Source organism: Pelophylax lessonae (assembly GCF_965119305.1).
Source record: "Pelophylax lessonae genome assembly, chromosome: 4".
In the NCBI taxonomy this organism is placed as follows: domain Eukaryota; kingdom Metazoa; phylum Chordata; class Amphibia; order Anura; family Ranidae; genus Pelophylax; species Pelophylax lessonae.
Window position 1 is genome coordinate 229,202,798 of NC_138771.1, and position 22,873 is coordinate 229,225,670.

At 41.8% G+C, this 22,873-nt stretch overlaps 1 protein-coding gene across 1 annotated transcript in view; it reads right to left on the bottom strand.

The window, feature by feature from the left end:
• The window catches only part of CAV1 (caveolin 1), a 78,090-nt gene that overhangs the window by 44,592 nt on the left and 10,625 nt on the right, over positions 1 to 22,873 (bottom strand). Inside the window, exon 2 of the mRNA XM_082252861.1 lies at positions 2,405 to 2,569. Coding sequence (XP_082108987.1) covers positions 2,405 to 2,569 — 165 coding nt within the window. The remainder of the gene's footprint in view (positions 1 to 2,404; positions 2,570 to 22,873) is intronic.

Sequence of the window (22,873 nt, forward strand, 5' to 3'; positions counted from 1 at the left end):
AAACACTTTAAATTTGTATGCAATTAGGCAGGCCCTTCCACTACATAGTCGAAGGTAAATCTAAAGGAAATCTAGCAACAAAAGTTGTATAGTGTGTATCCGGCTTTAGGCCCCTTTCACACAGGGAGTCCTTCAGGCGGACTCTGCTTTTCTTGGCGGATCCCCCGCTGAGTAGGCGGATGGCAGCTCTGTCTCTGCGCTGTGTGCGGAGACAGAGCTGTCAGGTCCCCACTGTTCTCTATGGGGGAATAGGATGAGAACGGACCGTCTGTCCGTTCTCATCCGATCCCATCCGCTGGACGGATGGAAAATAGGATTTGACGGATCGGATGCTGACATCCGATGCCCCATAGAGATGTATGGGGCGTCCGTTCAGTTCCGCCAAAAAAACTGACAGGCGGATCTGAACGGTCCGCCTGTGTGAAAGGGGCCTTAGGGTTCATGCACAAAGACAGACATACAACCTACCATACTACCAAATGGCTGTACGAGGCCATACCCCTGTAAATGCCAATGCTTCTTTGCATCTGTGTTCAGCTATGTATACACGTCTGACGTATTTCCCAAGCACAAACATTTCATGCTCAGGAAATACATTAGATGTGCATACACAGGTAAACATGGATGACAAGAAGCACTGACACTTAAAAAGTATAGCCATTCACTTTTGCAGCAGGCTGTACACGGGCACGTGGAGCTCCTGGGCACATGGTAAAGCGGCGGACAATCTACACAAAGCATAAAAAATGCCTATGAACTCTTTGTGCGCATCAACCTTTAAGCTCACCACACATGTTACAATCTGATTGTACCATCTTTTTTTTTTTTTTTTTAGACCTACCAACAACTCTGTAGTGCAAGGGTCTGCCTGATTGGATATAAATTGGTTAATTAGGTAGGTCCTTATATTATATAGTTTTTTTTTAATTATTTATTTATTACAGGTACTCATGTTTTGGTAAATCTTAGTTGATTGTACAGAGACTGTACAATCAGATTGTAACACGTATGGTCGAGCTTTAGATCTGGGCGTACACATTATTTATATTAGCAGGTCATTTTCCTATGCAAGGCATTCTAACATTTAAAAGTTCAGCAGCAAACACTAGAAATAAATACATACATAGAATAAAAATAAATGCATAGAAATGAATAATCAGGATAGAGATAAATAAATAGAAATTAATACATAGACTAGAAATAAATACATAGAAATGAATAAACAGGAAAGAGATAAATAAATAGAAATGAATACATAGGATATAAATAAATGCATAAAAATAATAAACAGAATAGAGATAAATAAATAAAAATAAATATGTAGAAGTAATAAACAGAATAGAGATAAATAAATAAAAATAAATCCATAGAAATATTAAACAGAATAGAGATAAATAAATAAAAATAAATATGTAGAAGTAATAAACAGAATAAAGAAATAAAAATAAATCCATATAAATAATAAACAGAATAGTGATAAATAAATAAAAATAAATGCATAGAAATAATAAAAAGAATAAAGATAAATAAAAATAAATCCATATAAATAATAAACAGAATAGAGATAAATAAATAAAAATAAATGCATAGAAATAATAAACAGAATAAAGATAAATAAAAATAAATCCATATAAATAATAAACAGAATAGAGATAAATAAAAATGTATAGCAATAATAAACAGAATAGTGATAAATAAATAAAAATAAATCCATAGAAATAATAAAAAGAATAGAGTTAATAAATGCATAGAAATGATAAACAGAATAGAGATAAATAAATAGAAATAAATGCATAGAAATAATAAACAGAATAAAGATAAATAAAAATAAATCCATATAAATAATAAACAGAATAGAGATAAATAAAAATGTATAGCAATAATAAACAGAATAGTGATAAATAAATAAAAAAAAATCCATAGAAATAATAAAAAGAATAGAGTTAATAAATGCATAGAAATGATAAACAGAATAGAGATAAATAAATAGAAATAAATCCATAGAAATTAATAAACAGAATAAAGATAAATAAAAATAAATCCATATAAATAATAAACAGAATAGAGATAAATAAAAATGTATAGCAATAATAAACAGAATAGTGATAAATAAATAAAAATAAATCCATAGAAATAATAAAAAGAATAGAGTTAATAAATGCATAGAAATGAATAAACAGAATAGAGATAAAAAAAAAGAAATGAATACATAAAAATAATAAATGCCTATAAATAAATAATAATAATAATAGAAAATAATATTTATAGTAGAAATAATAATACATAAATAAAGGTAAGTCCTGATGCAGAGCAGTGAGTGCCATTCCCCATCACCTGATGACAGTTGTTCCCAGGTGCTGTCACCATGTCCCCTCCTCCCTCCTCCTCCTCCTCCCCAGCTCACCTTGACCACATCGTCATTGAGGTGTTTGGGGTCCCTGTTGACCAGGTCGATCTCCTTGGTGAGGACATCATGAGCTGTCTTGTCGCTGTCATCTGCCATGGTTCTGTTGTTGGGTTTGTAGATGTTGCCTTGATCTCGGATGATGGGGGTCGTGTAGAGCACACCCTGGGGTGCAGAGGAGTGGAGAAGAAGAGAAGGGAAAAGGCAGATTTTTAGCAGTGTGTGACCATAGATGGGCAGAGCAGTGCAGAGCTGTCAGATGGAGCAGAAGAAAGTTGTCTAGCAGTGTACAAGTAAGGCTTGGTTTATAAGAGGAGCCATGCACCACACCACACCCCTCTGTACCAGATCACTCTTCTCTCCAGCAGGGGTCATCACATCGGGAATATTCCTCATTCCTCGGGGATTCCTCATCCCCCCCTCCCGGACAGGCAATCCCTGTCACACCCAGCCCGGGGCCATGGATAGCTAGGACTTTCCAGGACCACACCCGATCGGAGGAGACCTCTGCTGTCCTCCACGTTGTCAGCGCTCATATCTCATCATCACATGCACTCTGTACACTCACATCGCTCTACACTTCATCGTCACAGCTCCTCTCATATACAATGATACGTTCCATGCCCACACTTGTGCAAAAGTCTGAAGTCACAACTTTTTTTTGGTTTTCAATAAAGTATGGAATAGTTAAAGTGACATTACACCCTGCTTCTGTACTTTCACAGCTTTCATCACTACTTCTCCCCTACCTGTCAAATCTGACATTTCTCTCCTACATGTAAAAATCATCTTTCTTTTTTTTTTTAAATAAATAGGAAATTTAAATAGAAAAATAGAAAATTACTCAGAAACCCCCAAACATATTTTTTAGGCAGAGGCACTAGAAAATATAATAGTGGGTTTTGCATTTTTTTTACCTAGTCTGGTTGGAAAAAGACACAAGTCCATCTCGTTCAACCAATAAAGGTGGAGGAATAAAAAAAATCATACAATCCCATATACACAATCCTATACCCACCCTAGATCCAGAGGAAAGCAAAAATCCCCAGCAAAGCAAAAGCTCCAGCAGGGGAAAAAATTCCTTCCTGACCCCCCCAGAGGCAGTTATATTATGTACATTTAGGAAAGGATTCAGACCTTTTTTAACCACCTCAATACCAGGCACTTAAACCCCCTTCCTTCCCAGACCAATTTTCAGCTTTTAGCGCTGTTGCATTTTGAATGACAATTGCGCGGTCATGCAACACTGTACCTAAACCAAATTTGTGTCATTTTCCCCACAAACAGAGCTTTCTTTTGGTGGTATTTGATCACCGCAAGGTTTTTTCTTTTTTGGTGCACAAATAAAAAAAGCCCGAAAAGTTTGAAAAAAAAAAAAAAAGTTTTTTTGTTTATGTTATAAAATTTTGTAAATAAATACGTTTTTTCCTGCACTGACAGGCACTGATGAGGAGGCACTGATGGGGTGGCACTGATATGCAGCACTGATGGGCACTGATAGGTAGCACTGATATGCAGCACTGATGGGCGCTGATATGTGGCACTGATAGTTAGCACTGATATGCAGCGCTGATGGGCACTGATAGGCAGCGCTGATGGGCACTGATCGGCGGCACTGATGGGCACTGATAGGCGGCACTGATCGGCACTGATAGGTGGCACTGATGGGCACTGATAGGCAGCACTGGTGGGCAATAATGGGCACTGGTGGGCGGCACTGATAGATGGCAATAGTGGGCACTAGTGGGCAGCACTGATAGATGGCATTGGTGGGCAGCACTGATAGGGAGGGCACCACTGGCAGGCTCTCTGAGCCTAGATTGCCATCACTGGTAGCCATAGTGGGCATCCCTGGTGGTCATGGGTGGGCATCCCTGGTGGCTCTAGTGGCACCCCCCCCCCCCCCCCAGGGCTGCACTGGTAATCAATTTTCTGATTACCAGCACAGACCCCCCCTGTGATCAGTGAGTAATTAGAAAAACTCACTGATCCCCCTGGCTGCAGTACAGATCGTCTTCTTCTCCTCACTGACAGGATCTGTGTGAGGAGAAGAAGAGATCGAAGCCGTTACAACGGCTGTATTTACATTACATGACGGCTGTGATTGGACACAGCCGTCATGTGATCAGGAGGGCCAATCACAGGGCCCTCCTGCCAAAACTTGTTGCTCTGTGTCCGAGGGACACAGGCACATCGAGATCGCGCCGCTGCGCATGCCCGTGGCGGCACGATCTTGCTCCTTCTGCGGGACGTTTGACGTTTGGGAACGTCCGATCAGAAGGACGAGACTCCCACCCGGCCTTATACGTACAGTGGCCGGGTGGGAGGTGGTTAAAGCAATCTACTGAGCTGGCCAGAACCAGCTCTTGAGGGAGTCTATTCCATATTTTCAAAGCTCTTACTGTGAAGAAACCTTTCGTTATCTGGAAGTTAAAGCTCTTTTCCTCCCTTTTTTTAATAGAACAACAATACCAAGTAATTAGATACCTAATATGTTACGCTTTAAAATTGCATACGCCTGTTGAACAGTGCCAAATTGTAGTACCTAAAAAACTCCATAGGTGACACTTTATAAACCTTCACAGGTTACCAGTTTAGAGTTACACAGGACAGGAGGTCTCTCGCTCTGACGTTCATGGTGATACCTAACATGTGTGGCTTGAACACCATTTACATATGCATGCAGAACTTACATATGCGTACGGGCAATACAGGCTGACTGTTTACAAGCTGCAGGGCTCATCAGTGCCCTCTCAGTCCATTCAGAACTACAAGCTGTCAGCTGTGGTAGCTAATGGTAATTGTAATCAATGTGGCCATGTGTGCGGAGTCCTGCATGTCCACTCTGTTTGTGAATTCTGACAGCGGGTGCGGGGAGAAGATCCACCTCCCGCTGTCATACTGAGGCAGGGAGCTGGGGGAGAGGCTGCAGGAGCTGGAACAGGTTGCATGTTACACACTAAAAACAGGTGGAACATATAACATGTTCTGAAAGGTGAACTTATCTTTTAGAGCTGAGTTCCAGATCTGGCAGTAATTTGGTTGCATTGATCCAGCTTGGACCAATGTAAATATATATAGTATGTGTCATACCTGTGGGATCCCTGGGGAAGCTGGAAAAACTGTAGAAGGCACAGCTACTATAGTGATTGCTGTTAGCTTCCATGTCCCATGCCGGGCTGCTGCTCTTTTGCATTGTGAATAAGGAAGGTCCCTTGCTTGGCATGGGTGCCATTCAGAGAATGCTTTGCATTTTCTCAATCAATGCAAAGCATTGGTGGAGAAGCAGGCGGGTGATGTCACAATCTCCAATTCATTAGAGATCACTTTGCATTTACTGAGAGAATGGAAAATGTTCTGATAATGGTGCTTGTACAAAGTGAGGGACCTCCTGTGTTCATTAAGCAGCAGGGCATTGAAGCTAATGCACATCATTGTAGCAGCAGGTGCAGTGTCTACTCCAGTGATTCATAACCTCTGCAAGGATCTTAGAGGTATGGCACAAACATACTTAGCTTGATCTAAGCTGGAGCAAGGTAACTATGTAAAATTGCCATACCTAGAGTAAAGGAGGGTTATACCCCCTGTCAGTTTTTTACCCTTTTATTTTACCATCTGTATCCCATTGGAGAGATTTACTTTCACTTCCTGTCCTACAGCCAAAACAGGAAGTGGGAGGAAATCCCTCCAAAATAATAGAATCTCTGGTTCTTACCAGAACTAGTACCCTCTATGTAGGATTTTCACTTTATCCCTGCTCTGGTGACAATCTGTTATTTGGGACTTACTTTTACTTTCACTCTTTGTGATAATGGTAAACAGGAACCATAAAGGAGTGAATCTTCCTAATAAAGACCCAGACAGTAATGTAAAAACCTGATAGGTGTTCTAATACCTCTTCACTCCATCCTAAACTAAAAAATTAAATTTGCCTTTAGGTATGCTATGGGGGCACTTGCAGAAGCGGAGGAGCTGAGAGCGCCAGCGGGGGAAGCCAGAAGAGGAGGTTCGGGGCTGCTCTGTGCAATGATATTGCACAGAGCAGGTAAGTATAACATGTTTATTATTTTAGAAAAAAAACGTATCCAGTACAATTGCTTTCACTTCTGAATTCCCCCTGTGAATGAGCCCTATAGAAGTTATCACATCCTCTGCAGTACACAGATTAAAAAATGTTTTCTATGCAAAAGTACAATGCTGCTATTCACCGAATTCAAAGTAAACCTGTGGGGGCTGCTACTGCTGACCTCCTTAAAATGCTGGTTGCCTGGCTCTTGCGCAGAATCATTGACTTCAGTACTTTGTTAGTCCTTGATTTTTAATACTCATGCAGTCAGGAGGGTCAGGGTAAAGTCAGTCCTTATCTGTATAGTTGTTCTTACAGAAATTGAGGGATCAAAAGAACGCGAAGCATGAGAATGAGAAGTTACCAATGGCACCCTTCTCTCTAATAAAACAAAACCTAGTGTAAGGATCTGCTGCCCCTACAGCCTGTATTCGTAAATAGCTGTTGTTTGTTACAACAGAATTAGTTGGGTATAGACAGGTACTTCCCTGCTAGCTAGGTCAGAAACCACCAGAGGAAGGAATTGGAGAGAGAGGGAGGAACTGAGCTATATGATCTTCTACACACATTAGCTGCAGTTTTTCACCCAGACCAGAAGCAGAGACTAATATGCAAGTATTCGTATGTTATAATAGTTTAACTACAGCTGCCCATAGCTTCTTAAGTATGTATCTGAATCCTTGTGACAGACGTATCTCAGTCCCACATGCACAGTGACCGATAGCTAGGTTTATGGAAAATTGGTGGAGGAGGACTTCAGCTGAGGAGAGTTTGTGTTTGAGAAGCTGCTCTATCCTGGGAGAGCAAGTCACACACACGAAGGGTTTTTTCTTTAATGCAGAAAATGCATTTTGCATTTAGAATCACTATAAGCTATATCTTTTTCTTTTTGTCTAAGGACTCAATGACCAGTGATAATAAAAGCAGGTGGTTGAGCCAAGATTTTATCAACCTCCACCACCCTGAACACCTGCTGCGACAAAAATTAGATGGCATACTGCTTTCGGCAGGTGATAACATTGCTGAACACAACCCGTTCAAGAGATTGGGGACATACATGCAAAAAAAAGTGCCATGAAGATCCTAGAGTTGCAGTATTGTGTGTGCATGAGCCCTTATGAGGTCCTAGTACCATAGACCAGTGTTTCTCAGCCTGGCACCCTGGTGTGCCATCAAGGGTTGTCAGGGGTGCCATGCTGCTTCCCATATTTTTCCTGCAATTCCATGTTGAAGGCGGGCCAGACACCAGTACCATGGAAATGCATAATTCTAATAATTCAGGACAGCCCCAGCATATAGAAGTGGAGGGAAGATCTGCCTTCATTTAAACCTGTTCCAGCTCCCAGCTGCAGCCATTCTGCCACATTCTTGCTATAGTAAAGATTGGAAGGTAGGACTTTGATGTGAAAGGGTGGTGGAGGGGGGACCAAGACGTTAATGTGAAAAGGGGGAGGGGTGTGAATTCTGATGCTTGATACTATCTGGAAACATTGGTGATGTGACAGCCCTACCCAGGCTCTAAAAGAGATATGTGGATATTAACATTTGTTATAGAGGCCAATAAGATAAGATGAGAGCGTACCCATAAGAGTTGGTGGTGGAATTACACCTTAACACAAAATGGAAGTTTTCACTTGAGAAAGTTTTTCATTATTTATGCGAGTTTATAAAAGACTTTTATTTATGGGATACAGTATAATAGGGTTTCTACCAACTCTAGAGGCGTCTTACACTCCCACATCCCAATTCAAACATTATTCCACAGTATATAGAGATTATATCGCTAGAAGTAAGAGGACGTTTCAAGGAGTGACGACGTCATTGAGGTGAGCATATATAACCAAGAATTTTGTATAAAATTTCAAAATTTATTATGTTCCAAATATTCTATAAAACATCAATACATTAAAATCACATTCGCAGATAAGACTGCGCCATTATGTATGTAGACAATGATGTTCGTAGATGTGGTTCAACATGTTTCGCAGAAGTCTGCTTCTTCCAGGAAGCAAACTTGTACATTTACATCAACAGTCCATATTTAATTGTTATTATCTCCAAACAATGGGGCAAGACCACCACCAGATGACAGCCCACCGACAGCCGGTAAAGAACCAGGGTCAGGTTTGAGGGATATCGGACCACACCTAGTCTGTGTGATAGTCTTTCTCCAAATCAATTTTTATTTATGGGCACTTTTGTCTTTTAACACTTACAATTGTTCAACACACTTATATTTTCATGTCTGCACCTGTGTATAGCACATGTGGAATTTATTATCACAAGAAAGCAGTGAATAGGTATGATAAATAGCTCTTGTGATTGGTGGCACAATTCAACATAGAGTTGATTATAATAGCCCAGCATCATTTATTTATTTATAATTTTAAAGGGTGCCATTAATGAAAAAAAGGAAGAGAAATGCTGCCATGGATGAAGCATGTCTAAGTACCTGCTTTCATGCTTACCTGTCTTCATAAAAACCAGGTATCCATAAAATCCAAAAACTTTTATGACTGTTATTTGGCCTGCTTCCTCCAACCCACACATTTTCTATTGGTCTCCAAACTCAATGGTAGCAGAAAGAAGCTAAAACTCTGGTCCGACCGCATCTGGAGTATTCTGTCCAGTTCTGGTCGCCAGTCCTCAGGAGGGATGTGTTGGAGCTGGAGAGAGTCCAGAGAAGGGCAACTAAACTGATTAGGGGATTGGAGGACCTTGATTATGAAGAGCGTCTGCAATCGCTTGATTTATTCTCCCTGGAGAAGAGACGCCTGAGGGGGGACATGATAGCAATTTTTAAATATCTCAATGGGGATCTCAGCTTAGAAAAAAAGCTGTTCAGTCGAAGGGATTGCATGAGGACTCGGGGGCATACAATGCGATTACAGGAGAAGCGTTTTAACCTCAGGCAACGTGGGGGGTTCTTTACTGTTAGGGCTACAAGATTGTGGAATTCTCTACCACAAGAGGTGGTTTCTGCGGGTAGTATGGTGGCTTCCAAAAGACTATTAGACGTACATCTCAAGGATCAGAACATTCAGGGGTATGTGAGATGATTACAGCCACGCACACCTACACAGGTTGAACTGGATGGACTATTGTCTTTATTCAACCTCACCTACTATGTAACTATGTAGCAGGGAAAAAAGTTTGTGGTTGATATCTGAATAATAGAGTGACGAAAATTTGGGATAGCTAGCAACTAAAAGGTAAAGCAAGCAAATAAGAAAGGAGCTGAAAGTTCATGCATCATGGATCTGGGAACTCAAGGTGAGCCAATGAGTTTACTTTAAATGTATATTCAATTCTCAGTTTTTAGCCACTTTTATTTGTTGTTTTAACTAGTTTCAGCCTTGGAGCATGCTAGACATGCCCAAAAAAGGGCATGTGTAGCATGTCCAGGCTCTCTGCCCTGCTTCTGGGATCCCCCTCCAAGTGTACCGTAATTGTAGGCTGTTATTAACCAAAGCCAGCATTATTGTATACTCAGAGAAGAAGGCGGCAGCTCTAGCCATCAAAAGACCAAAAGTGCCCCCCCCCCCCCTGCCAGAGCACACTGGTAAGAGCTCTCAGCCATGAGAGAGCTGATCGGATGCCGGCACACCTTTTTCGATCATGCCCCTTGGACAGAAGTCAGACGTTCGGCCGGCTTCTGTTGGACCGGCTGCCGTACACACAAGCCGAATGTCGGACAGTTTCTATTGAACCCACCGACACTGCCCGATAGTCAGCCCATGTGTACCACAATTTCGTCTCCTCTCTTTAACTGATTATTTTGTTTGTTTCTATGTTATTAACGAAACTATATATAGTTTTAATATTTTTACATATTTAACATATATTTACACATTTCCTATTAAAAAAGCTCAAAATTGAAAACAAGAAATACTTTATTTGATTTGTAAAATAATTCTGCAATGCTTTGTACCAGAAGCAAAATTATAATGTCATTTTAAACAGGACAAATTACAGAATCATTTACAGAATATATTACAGAATTTTATGTGCAGTAACACTATTTCTTTATAAACTAATACCGCTCAAAAAAAGAAAAAGTGCATTTTGCTTAGTTTGTTTAGTATTTTTGTTTAGGTTTGCAAAAAAAAAAAAAATAATAATTGTTGCATGAAAAGAAAGCCTTTTTAAGGTTTTACCCCCTTCATGACCAGCCTCCTTTTTTTTTCGCTATTTAGCACTGCGCTAATTTAACTGGAAATTGTGCGGTCATGCCACGCTGTGCCCAAACAAAATTTATATAATTTTTTTCACTTAGGTGGAGCATTCTTTTTTTGGTATTTGATCACCACTGGGGTTTTTATTTTTTGTAATATAAATAAAAAAAAAAAAAATTTTTGAAAAAAAACATTTTTTACTTTCTGCTATAAAACACATCCAATATAAATAATTAACATTTCTTCATAAATTCTGGCCAAAATGTATTCGGCGGCATGTCTTTAGTAAAAAAAATCCCAATAAGTATATACTGATTGGTTTGCATAAATGTTATAGCGTCTACAAACTATTATATATATATATTTATATATTGTAATTTTTTTTTATACTAGTAATGGCAGTGATCAGTGACTTATATTAGGACTGCAATAGTGTGGCGGACAATCTGATTCTAACTGATGCTTGGGGAGGGGGGGGGCGAACTGACTAATTGCCACTGACATCACCAGTGACACTTATACAGTGATCAGTGCTAATATTATACACTGTCACTGTACTAATGACACTGGCTGGGAAGAGGTTAACATCTAGGGTAATCAAGGGGTTACATGTGTGCTTAACAAGTATAATGTGTGCTGATTTTTACTAAATGTCTCTTTGTCTCTTATTCCTGCTTTGTTTCCTCTGTACAAAGCTCTGTGTAGATTGTCAACACAGGGCTCTGGACTGTGATTGCACACAACCGATCAACAGGTCCCGGTCATGAATCATTGGCTCAGATTTTCTGACTGAGTCCCACTGTGTACAATCACAGACAAACATGCGATTTAGAGCCGGTCAAGTCGCGCTCCCTCGCGGTCCATTGACCACTACAGGACCCGTTCTAATAGGAGCGACACAAGTCACTCCGACTTAGAAAAAGGGTCCTGTACTTCTTTGGGCGACCTCGGAGCGACTTGCATAGACTTCAATTATGTGAAGTCCATGCAAGTCGCTCCGAAGTCGTGGTGCATGGGAATGCACAAGTCGCCCCTGAAGTAGTACAGAGTCGTGTCGCCCCCAGTGTGAACCGACACTTACTGTAAACCCGGAAGCAGGCAGTGACGTATGGCTGCTCATACGCAGTATATCGTGGGCGGGTGGCAAAAGGTTAAAAAAAACGCATATGTATTACTTTGCTATCTTTAGTAATGACAAAGGTATTGCTGAATAAACATAGCAGAAATGTAAACATTACTCTTATCCATAGGGGATGAATGGGTGTGAGAGGCGACTGAGTATGCATCGTTTTCATCCTTTAATCCTTGCCTATAGTCCAGTTTATTGCTCATGTTCCCTGACCGCTGCCCCTTGTTTCCTGTTTCAGGGTGGCGTTTGCTTGCAGCATCCTATGGAGCCATTCATAGGGAAAGAGTTGTATCTCCCTACATCAGGGGTCTTCAAACTATGGCCCTCCAGTTGCTCGGGAACTACAATTCCCATCATGCCTAGTCATGTCTGGGCATGTCAATGTTTCATGGGATGTGTAGTTCTGCAATGGCTGGAGGGCTGTAGTTTGAGGATCCCTGCTCTACACCATGTGCATCAATAAAAACACACAGCCATTACAGTCTGACTGGACACTGCACGGTCCACTATTAAAAGAGAAGTTTGTTTTTTTTTTTTTGTTTTTTTAAATCATACTTACCTAGGTGGATGCAGCATCTTTCCCACATCGGCTCTAAAACTGAGAACCAAGCAATCAAACACAGCTGATTGCTCAGTTCTCAGAGCTTCGTGAGCAGAGAGTAAGTGTCAGTCAACGGCCCTCTGCTCCCCCCCCCCCCCCACTGTCACTGGAGTGCTGGGCTGTGGAGGGGGCAGGGGCAGCTGGCTCAGGCTCTTAGCGGCTCGCTAAGAGGCCTAGCCAGGTGCCAGTCCAGGGTTGTGGACCATATTTTTACCATATTGTCCAGGGTTGTGGACCATGTCTTTACCATATTGTCCAGGGCTGTGGTCCATATCCTGACCATATTGTCCAGGGTTGTGGACCATATCCTTACCATATTGTCCAGGGCTGTGGTCCATATCCTGACCATATTGTCCAGGGTTGTGGACCATATCCTTACCATATTGTCCAGGGCTGTGGTCCATATCCTGACCATATTGTCCAGGGTTGTGGACCATATCCTTACCATATTGTCCAGGGTTGTGGACCATATTCTTACCATATTGTCCAGGGCTGTGGTCCATATCCTGACCATATTGTCCAGGGTTGTGGACCATATTCTTACCATATTGTCCAGGGCTGTGGTCCATGTCCTGACCATATTGTCCAGGGTTGTGGACCATGTCTTTACCATATTGTCCAGGGCTGTGGTCCATATCCTGACCATATTGTCCAGGGTTGTGGACCATATTCTTACCATATTTCCAGGGTTGTGGACCATATCCTTACCATATTTCCAGGGTTGTGGACCATATCCTTACCATATTTCCAGGGCTGTGGACCATATCCTTACCATATTTCCAGGGTTGTGGACCATATCCTTACCATATTTCCAGGGCTGTGGACCATATCCTTACCATATTTCCAGGGTTGTGGACCATATCCTTACCATATTTCCAGGGCTGTGGACCATATCCTTACCATATTGTCCAGGGTTGTGGACCATATCTTTACCATATTGTCCAGGGCTGTGGACCATATCTTTACCATATTGCCCAGGGCTGTGGACCATATCCTTACCATATTGTCCAGGGTTGTGGACCATATCCTGACCATATTGTCCAGGGTTGTGGACCATATCCTTACCATATTGTCCAGGGTTATGGACCATATCCTGACCATATTGTCGCCATCTTGCCCCAGCCTGGACCGGCTCTGTGACGTCAGCCGACAGCGGCCTTTAGCCTGCTGTTTGCTGAAAATGGGTCACAGGAGTGCAGAACGAACTTTGGCTGTACTTCTCCTTTAACTCCTTTTTTACTGTAAAGTCTACTGTAAACTCCTTTTCTACTGTTTAGGAAAGCTGCACTGAGAAAGCAGAAACCAGCAACATGGAAAGCTGTGAAATGCAAGTGCTGGAGTAAGAATAATAACACATAGTTTACTGGGAAATGTTTATTTTATTGTTAGGAGATTGAGGCCTAACTGGTGACCTGTCGAAGTTTATTTTTTTTTTAATATGTAATTTCAAGAATGTTGGGAAGTTATTTCCAAGCTTTCTGCAAAATATCAGCATGTCTGTTTACTCTCATCAAGCTCCTATCCACTTGGTAATGTTATGAGGAATGTAACATTGTCAGTCACACTCTGAAATCTGCACCAAGTTCTGAAAACAATATAGATTGTAAGCTCTATCGAGCAGGGCCCTCTGATTCCTACTGTATTAAAGTGTATTGTATTTGTACTGTCTACCCTCAAGTTGTAAAGCGCTGCGTAAACTGTCGGCGCTATATAAATCCTATATAATAATAATAATAGTAAAGCATCCTCAGACTGTGCAATAAATACTGTAAGGCCTGGTTCACACCTATGAATATCTTAGTGCATTTTCAGTTTTGCAGAAACACCCTACAGTCCATTTAACATGGTTTCCTATGGGTCATGTTCACATCTGTGCATTTTACGGTAAGGGCCAGGGACTTTTTTCTGGTTTTTGGTTCCAAACCAAAAAAAAAAACAACCTGCATAGGTGTGAACCAGACCTTAGGTTGGATGAATAGGAGAGAATACTAAAGAGTCATTCCAGCCTTGTGAATGAAGGATCATGTAGATAAAATCTACAATGCATGTTGGCAGGTCTATGTAAAATCAATAAACTGGAATTTGGATAAAAGTCAGTTTGAAAGTGAACCTACAATCACCTCAACACTGCTTAGTTGAAAAACATTTCTATCCCGTAGTACTTCCTTTGCATTTATATACAGAATTCATAACATTTTAAGGACAGTATTACGTAATCTTAGGCTCCATTCACACTAATGCGTTTTTTTCATGCTTTTTTGCAGAAATGCATTTCATTTTTTTAACATGGGTACCTATAGAACACGTACACATCAATGCATTTTTGTGCCTCTGCATTTTTGGAAAGGGTCGGGAACTTTTTATCCTGCAAAATGCAGCGTTTTGCATGTAATAAACTTCAATGGAATCGCATCCAAAACGCAAGTATTTCGTTTTTACCGCAATTTTGCCACGATTTGCATTTTTAAATCTGCCCCAACAACACATTTTCCCCCCAAAAAAGCATAAAAAAATGCAAATCGCGATAAACAAATGTGGAAAACACAGCAAAGAGCACTACAGAAATGCTCAAAAGCAACATGCAAAGGTGTGAATTGAGCCTAAAAGGTTGAATTTGAACATGTAAAAGCTCACTTTTGTACTGTGTTAGTCAAATGGACTTTATGATGATACACAGTATATATCTTACATAAAATATACAGTAAAAGACATCACACTGAAAATATAGGCTGATACTTGTTTTCAATTATTTGGGAAAAAAATGCAGGAATTTTCTTTGATACTTGAAAGCTCCTCAGGCCTCAGCACACAGTCTATAATAAATGACTCAATTAGGACTGTGTTCAGAAGATCCTTTGATTTTGGTCAAAAGAGTTCTAATTTTAGAAATAATCCTCCTATATAACATTTCATGAGCCCATATAAATATAGTATTTCATTTCTATCACAAAAATACAAATGTGTGAGTTAAGAATCTATACACTAGAAAAATGTATATATTACCCTCGACCCCCTCCCAATGTCACATTATACATTGGCAGTTCCCTTTTTTGTAAGTAGACATGACATCCCTATAATGTTGTGCATGCAGTGACGCCATATTTGAATAGTTCATTCTAAATGGGTCAACCAATAGATAATTTGGCACTGTATGGCTGAGATAAAATGTTGCTCTTCTAAGTATGCTGATGAGTTTGGTGCAGTGTGGGTGTCATGTCTGGGTTCCCCTTGGAGTGACTTGGACACAGGACTCAGGTTGCCCTCATTTAGAGTTGCCATGGTGCAGATGGGTTTACCTTCAGCATCATAACAACCAATGGATTCCGCGATGGTGGGGGCTGTATGAGTGGGTGGCTCTGTGATAAGGGAGGGGGCTGTTTGACTGGGGGGGTGGGGGAGATATGTGATTGGAGAGCTCAGTGATGAGGAACTCTGATATGATGGGAATAATCTGTGGTGATTGGGGGACTCTGATTTAATGGGAAGGCTCTGATGTATAGGGGAGGCTTCGATTTGATGGGGGCCTCTGATGTGAAGGGGTGACTCTGATATGATCTGGAGGCCCTGGTGTATAGGGGAGACTCTGATGTCAACGGGGGACCTTATATATGACGGGGGAACCTCTAGTGCGAAGGGGGCAGGGCCGGTGCTAGACTATTTGGCACCCTAGGCAAGACCAGATGCTTGCACCCCTCCCTAAAAAAAATGTACACATTGCCCCCTTCCTGTACAAAATGACCCCCCCTTTTAACCCTACACTCCCCTTCCTGTATACACTGCCCCCTTTAATCCTACACCCCCTTGCTGCACACACTGCCCCCCTTTAACCCTACACCTCCCTTTATAAACACACTGCCCCCCTTTAACCCTTCACACCCTATACACACTACCTTCCTTTAATGCTACACACCCCTTCTTGTACACACTGCCCCTCCCCCTTCTTGCACACACTGCCCTTCTTTAATGCTACACCCCCTTCCTGCAAATACTGCCCCTCTTTAACCCTACACCCCCTTCATATACACACTGCCCCCCTTTAACCCTACACCCCCTTCCTATACACACTGCCCCCCTTTAACCCTACACCCCCTTCATATACACACTGCTCCCCTTTAACCCTACACCCCCTTCATATACACACTGCCCCCTTTAACCCTCTTCACACCCCTTCATATACACACTACCTTCTTTTAACGCTACACACCCCTTCTTGTACACACTGCCCCTCCCCCCCTTCCTGCACACACTGCCCTTCTTTAATGCTACACCCCCTTCCTGCACACACTGCCCCCCTTTAACCCACACCCCCCTTCATATACACACTGCCCCCCTTCAACCCTACGCACACCTTCCTATACACATTGTCCCCCTTTAACTGCCTTAATGCTACACACCCCTTCTTGTACACACTGCCCTTCTTTAATACTACACCCCTATCCTGCACATACTGCCCCCCTTTAACCCTACATGCCCTTCATTTACATACTGCCCCCCTTCAACCCTACGCACTCCTTCATATACAAAGTGCCGCCCTCTCTAGAGGTGACATCCACAGGGTATGAGGATTACTTTTTTTTACATTTTAAACTAGGGTGTCTTGGGATTTTTCATACTTTTCATGGATGCCACGACTGAAATAATGTAGAGAAACACTGGTCTGGTGTACTCACTACCCATTACTCCTTTCCATACTCATAGTTACCTACACCCCATTTAGTAGTCAATAGGCACACTCTCATTGGTCAAGGGTTTAATGCCAGACATCAAATGAGTCATGCCCTGGTAAATAAAGCAATATCAGGCAACTTGATGTATCTGCCCTTTAGACAGGCCTTAGATTTTAAAGATTGAATCAAAGCAATCATATGTAAACTTCTAAAGGTAAATGATGGGGTGCCTTAGAACAAAAAACATAAGCTCACAAGACAAGGTTTAAAGGCTTATTATACTTTTTGTAAAAAGATATTAAATGAAAAAGAAAAATGTGCATTTGTTTTTCTATTTCTTTGCATTGAAGCCAGCAAAGGATTGGATCTCAGGTACAATGCACAGGCTCCTGCAGACTATTCCCCAGGTCTGTACTGATGTATGGACCTTCAGTTATTGAATTAGAGGAATTAATTCATAGCCCAGAAGTGCAATGAAGTCACTACACACGTCCCCCATTGAGAGCTATCAGTTCCTCTGTGGCGGTGGCAGATGGGACTTGTAGTCTTTTATGCACAGATCCATGTGAATGGATGACACAGCTGTGAAAAATTAAAAATAGAATGCTGCAGGGAGAAGAACAACACTATTCCGATAAGGGGAGGGGGGATCAGTTTATGGGTAGGGGGTTAAGGAATGTTTCCATGTTTAATGTTACACCCTAAATATGGATGTGCCATGAAATGGTCTTAAAGGTGGAATTAGCCTTTTAAACTTCTGGACCGGAAGACTTTCCCTCTTAATGATGAGGCCATTTTTTGTGATTTGCCACTGCATTACTGGACAATTGCGCGGTCGTATGGTGCTGTACCCAAATAAAATTGATGTCCCACGAATAGAGCTTTCTTTTGATCCTATTTGATCACCTGTGTGATTTTTATTTTTTAGCGCTATAAACAAAAAAACAGCGACAATTCTGAAAAAAAAAAAAAAAAAAAAACAATATTTTTCACTTTCTGCTATATAACATACCCAATAAAAAAATGTAAAAATCTAATTTTTTCATCAATTTAGGCCAATTTGTATTCTGCTACCTATTTTTGGTAATAAAAATCCCAATAAGCGTGTTTTGATTGGCTTGCTCAAAAGTTATCATGTCTACAAACTAGGGGAAAGATTTGTGTAAATTTTTTTTATTTAATTTATTTTTTACTAGTAATGGCGGCGATCAGCAATTTTTAGCAGGACTGCGACATTGCGACAGACAGATCGGGCTTGTGGAATCAACACAGAGACCTGTGATCCTAAATAGGAGGAACACAGGCGCTCTGTATTGATTCCTGAGAGAACAACAGCAGACCGTCGTTCTCTCTCCACGGGGAGTGATCGTGGGTGCCCGGCGGCAATGATTGCCCCGTGAATCAGCTTTCCCACTGGCATATGAGGGCGCCCCCAGGATCGCTCCCGCGGATCACCATACAGGTATGGCGATTTGCGCAGCCGAGCCAGCATGCCACAGTATATCTGCGGTGGGCAGTCGGCAAGTCGTTAACCAAAGTCCGGTAAGCTGATGCCTTAGAATCCAGCTGAACCTAGTATCAGAGAGGCACACATGCTCCTAGGCAGAATATCTACACTTAAAACGTTATAATGACTGACCGGATTACTTTAAGACGAATGATAAATGACCTGAAAATCTGTTCTAAAAATAATATACGGCAAAGCAAAGGAATATGCTTTCAACATAGTAAAGCTGTTTTTATAAATATCCAGCAGTATATTGAAACAAGTTTTAGCTTGGATAATAAGTCATTTGTGTTCGTTAGTATTAAAACAAATATTTCTGTGCTAGTTTTTCTTACAAAAGTGCTATTATTTTGCAGGCATTAAAATCCCCTCTTCGTGTCTTCACAAGTATGCAGCATTTGGCAGACAATGCTATTCTGCAGTGGCAGCCACCCTCTCTGGCACAGTCCTAGATAAAGGCTCAGCCTGACACTGGAAAAGAATTGCAGGAAGCCAACACCTACTTCATGGCTAGAGAGGCATAGCGACTTATTGGGGTCCCTGGTGCCAGAACAGAGGAAGGTCCCTGGCTGTAAGTACAATGAGCTCATTATGCATGGAGCCATAAATGAACATACACACAGTAATGCATTGTGTTACCGGTTACCAACCACAAGGCCAGACTCTAGAAGTCAGAGTGAAATAGTTAAGGGATGTCAGTAATGTCCTTTGGCAACTAGGAATATTTACAGTGGAACTAAATCCATCAAATGAAGTGTTTTCTAAATTTGTAGCATTCACTGTTGCTTGGATTGTCAAGCTATCAAATGGCTGGTATCATAGCTGATTACATGTGGACCTGTATTCTCATCTGTTGATCCGGCCAGTATTTTTCAACTTCCTTTAACAGACCAGGCAGTCCGGCAAAAGTAATAAAGGGTTAAGAAAAACTATTTAGCACTGGCAGGGGTGCTTACAAATGTCAGCTTTCATTTATCTATGTAAAGCCTTTATCCCAAACAGTTGCAGTAACTTATTAACAACTTTAGCCCCGGAGGATTTTCCTGCTTAACGTCCAGGCCACTTTTTTCAACTTGGCACTGCGCGACTTTAACTGACAATTGTGCAGTCATGCAACCCTGTACCCAAACGAAATTTACGTCATTTTTTTCCCACAAACAGAGTTTTCTTTTGGTGGTATTTGATCACTTCTGCGCTTTTCATTTTTTGCAATATTAATAAAAAAAGAGAGAAAATTTTGAGAAATAATTGACATTTTCTACTTTGACAGTTAAAAAATATCCAATATATTCAATTTTTGTCATATATTTAGGCCAAAATGTATTCAGCTACATGTCTTCGACAAAAAATTTCTCAATGAGCGTATTTTTAACCACTTTAAGACCGGAAGATTTTACCCCCTTCCTGACCAGGCCATATTTTGTAATTCGGCACTGCATTATTTTAACGGACAATTGCGCGGTATGTCCTTAGTAATTGCGGCGATCTGCGATTTTTTTGCGGGATTGCGACATTGCGGTGGACAGATCGGACCCCTAACTGACATTTTTGACACTTTTGGGGGGACCAGTGACATTACTACAGTAATCAGTGCTATAAATATGCACTGTTACTGTAATAATGACACTGACAGGGAAGGGGTTAACCCTGTTGGTGATCATGGGGTTAAATGTGTGCCTCATGCTTACTGACGTGTGTGGCGGGAGGGGGTTGTGTGACATAGACACAGATCACAGGTTCAGCTATGCTGAATCCTGTGATCTGTCCCTGCCTGTCACAGAGGAGATCCGCCCGACGATCGGGGACGAGCGGCGGTGATCACCGCCTCTCCTCCCCTGGCCCGACTGAATACAGCGGGAGCGAGGGAGAGAGGGAGGAATCCAGCGACGTAGGTCTATGTCGCTGGACCCAGCCGAGCCGCTCTCTTGCAGTAGCAGCAATGTGAGCGGTCGGCTAGTGGTTAATAAATGTTAGCTGGAGTTCGACTCTCATGTGTTAGTCAAGTCCATTTACAGTAAATCTGGTGGTGTTTCTAACACTACTATCCTCTCAGACTGACAATGCTTCTGTCCAAAGGTGTCTCCATTGCTCCTCCATCCAGAGTGGAGACACCCTTGAATACTAAAGCAGCCTTTAAAGAGCATTTTGACAGTATTCACCGTCGATGGAATTTAAAGACAGATAAGTAATGGTTTGGATTGCTTCATATTTGCCAGCAATATCTCCATATAGAAATATTAAGATGTATTCCCATTTGCCATGAAATCTGTAATTCGTAAATGCTGTGTATATGACATATCTTTCAATGTCAGAAAGATTTTCATTTTGTTGTGTTTGGGAGGGAATGTGGATTGCCCTGTCTCATTGTTAAGTGTTAATAGCCTCCCATTGTTCTGTCTGTCTGCCTTAAGAGAAACGTATTATGGGATGTATAAAGATATGTGGATTGGTTGCTAAGGGGGAGGGGGGATTGTCCCACATTGTATATTTTGTACACTGTATGAGAGTGTAAAACTCTGTTCCTATTGGATGGTGAATATTATGTTCAGTCTTCAACAAGGTCCATCAGGGTGGTAACCTTGTGGGTGAAAACTGTATATATGTCTTGTTCAATAAAGTTGTTCTAGAGTTCCTTCACCCTCAATCTAGAGTCCTGTCTCTTATTGGGGGAATCTGCTGCAAGGGATTGCTATGGTCTTCCATTCTCCCTTGGATAATCACTGAGCTCTTGTAAGAGCTTGTTCTGCTGCACTCTCTGGGGAAAGAGAAGTTCACCCACAGGAACCTGGAGCCTTGTCGGAGGTCCAGGGTGGGTAGGAGACTGCAAGACCCTAACCAAGCTGCGGCGGTTCGTGGGGTCTGAAGTGATTACGGTGTCTGGTGGAGTGCTTGGAGCTCCTCGGGAAGCACTAGGAGCATCTGTCAATGGAGGTACCCAGTACAGGGGTGCCCTGTTCCATTACAAGCATTAACTCAGCTATATTATTAATGAGCATTTTTGGATGCACAAACATCAGGCGATGCTCCGCAAATGCACTGTGAGATGTTTGGTTTTATTTTTTACAAGGCTAAAAGGGGAAATGATTGCTGGGGCACCGCACTGTTAAAGCCCTGTTAACACCATAGATGAGTTTACTGTGTATTTATTATTAATATTATTATATAGGATTTATATAGCGCAGACGCATCGCTTTACAACTTGAGGCTAGACAGTACAAGTACAATACACTTAATTACAGTAGGAAACAGCTTGTTAGAGCTTACAATCTAAGAGGGAGGGTCAAGAGATAGAAGAGGTAATAACTGTAGGGAGATGGGCTAATGGAGAAAATAAAAGTACATTTGTTAGGTGGTTGCCAGAAAGGTTTCTCTGAAGAGATGTGTTTTCAGGAATCGTCTGAAAGTGGACAAAGTAGGAGATAGTTGGATGGATTGGGGTAGAGCATTCCAGAGGATGGGAGAGGCTCGGGAGAAGTCCTGGAGGCAAGCAAGGGAAGAGGTTACAAGGGAGCTAGAGAGCAGGAGGTCCTGGGAGGTACCAAGAGAACGAGTTGGTTGGTATTTGGGACCAGGTTAGTGATGTAGCTGTGCGCCAAGTTATGGATGGCTTTGTAAGTTATGGTTAGTAACTTGAATTTAATTTGTTGGTTGAGTGGCAGCCAATGGAGGGATTGACAAAGAGGGGTAGCAGACACAGAGCCGTTTGCAAGGTGAGCCTGGCAGCAGCTTTCATGATGGACTGAAGGGGGGATCGACTTGTTAAAGGTAAGCCAATGAGAAGGGAGTTGCAGTAATCGAGACGACAGATAACCAGGGAGTGGATTAGAAGCTTGGTGGTATAATTGGTTAGGAAGGGGCGTATCTTGGAGATGTTGTGGAGTCTGCAAGCTTTGGACAGTGACTGGATGTGTGGCCGACGCCCTAACACTAACACTGCAATGTGTATACCTCCATACGCTCCTATTTTAAAGCGGTTGTAAAGTCTCATTGTTTATTTTCCAACAATAAAAAAAGGTGTTATACTTACCTGCTCTGTGAAAGGGTAATGCACAGAGTGGCCCTAATCCTCATCTTCTGGGATCCCCCTCTGGCTTTTCTTCTCCGTGTGCATCCATAGGAAGCTGTTTCCTATGGTGTCCCACCTGCGGGCTTGATCGTGAGCTGAGCTTTATGCGTTTATTGACATACACAGCGTGGCTCAGGCCCATCCCCAAAACCCTCCCCACAGGATTTGATTGACAGCAGCAGGAGCCAATGGCTCTCACTGTTCTCAGCCAAGTCTGTGAGAGATGGGAGAGGGAAGCACAGGGCTGAATCGGGGAAA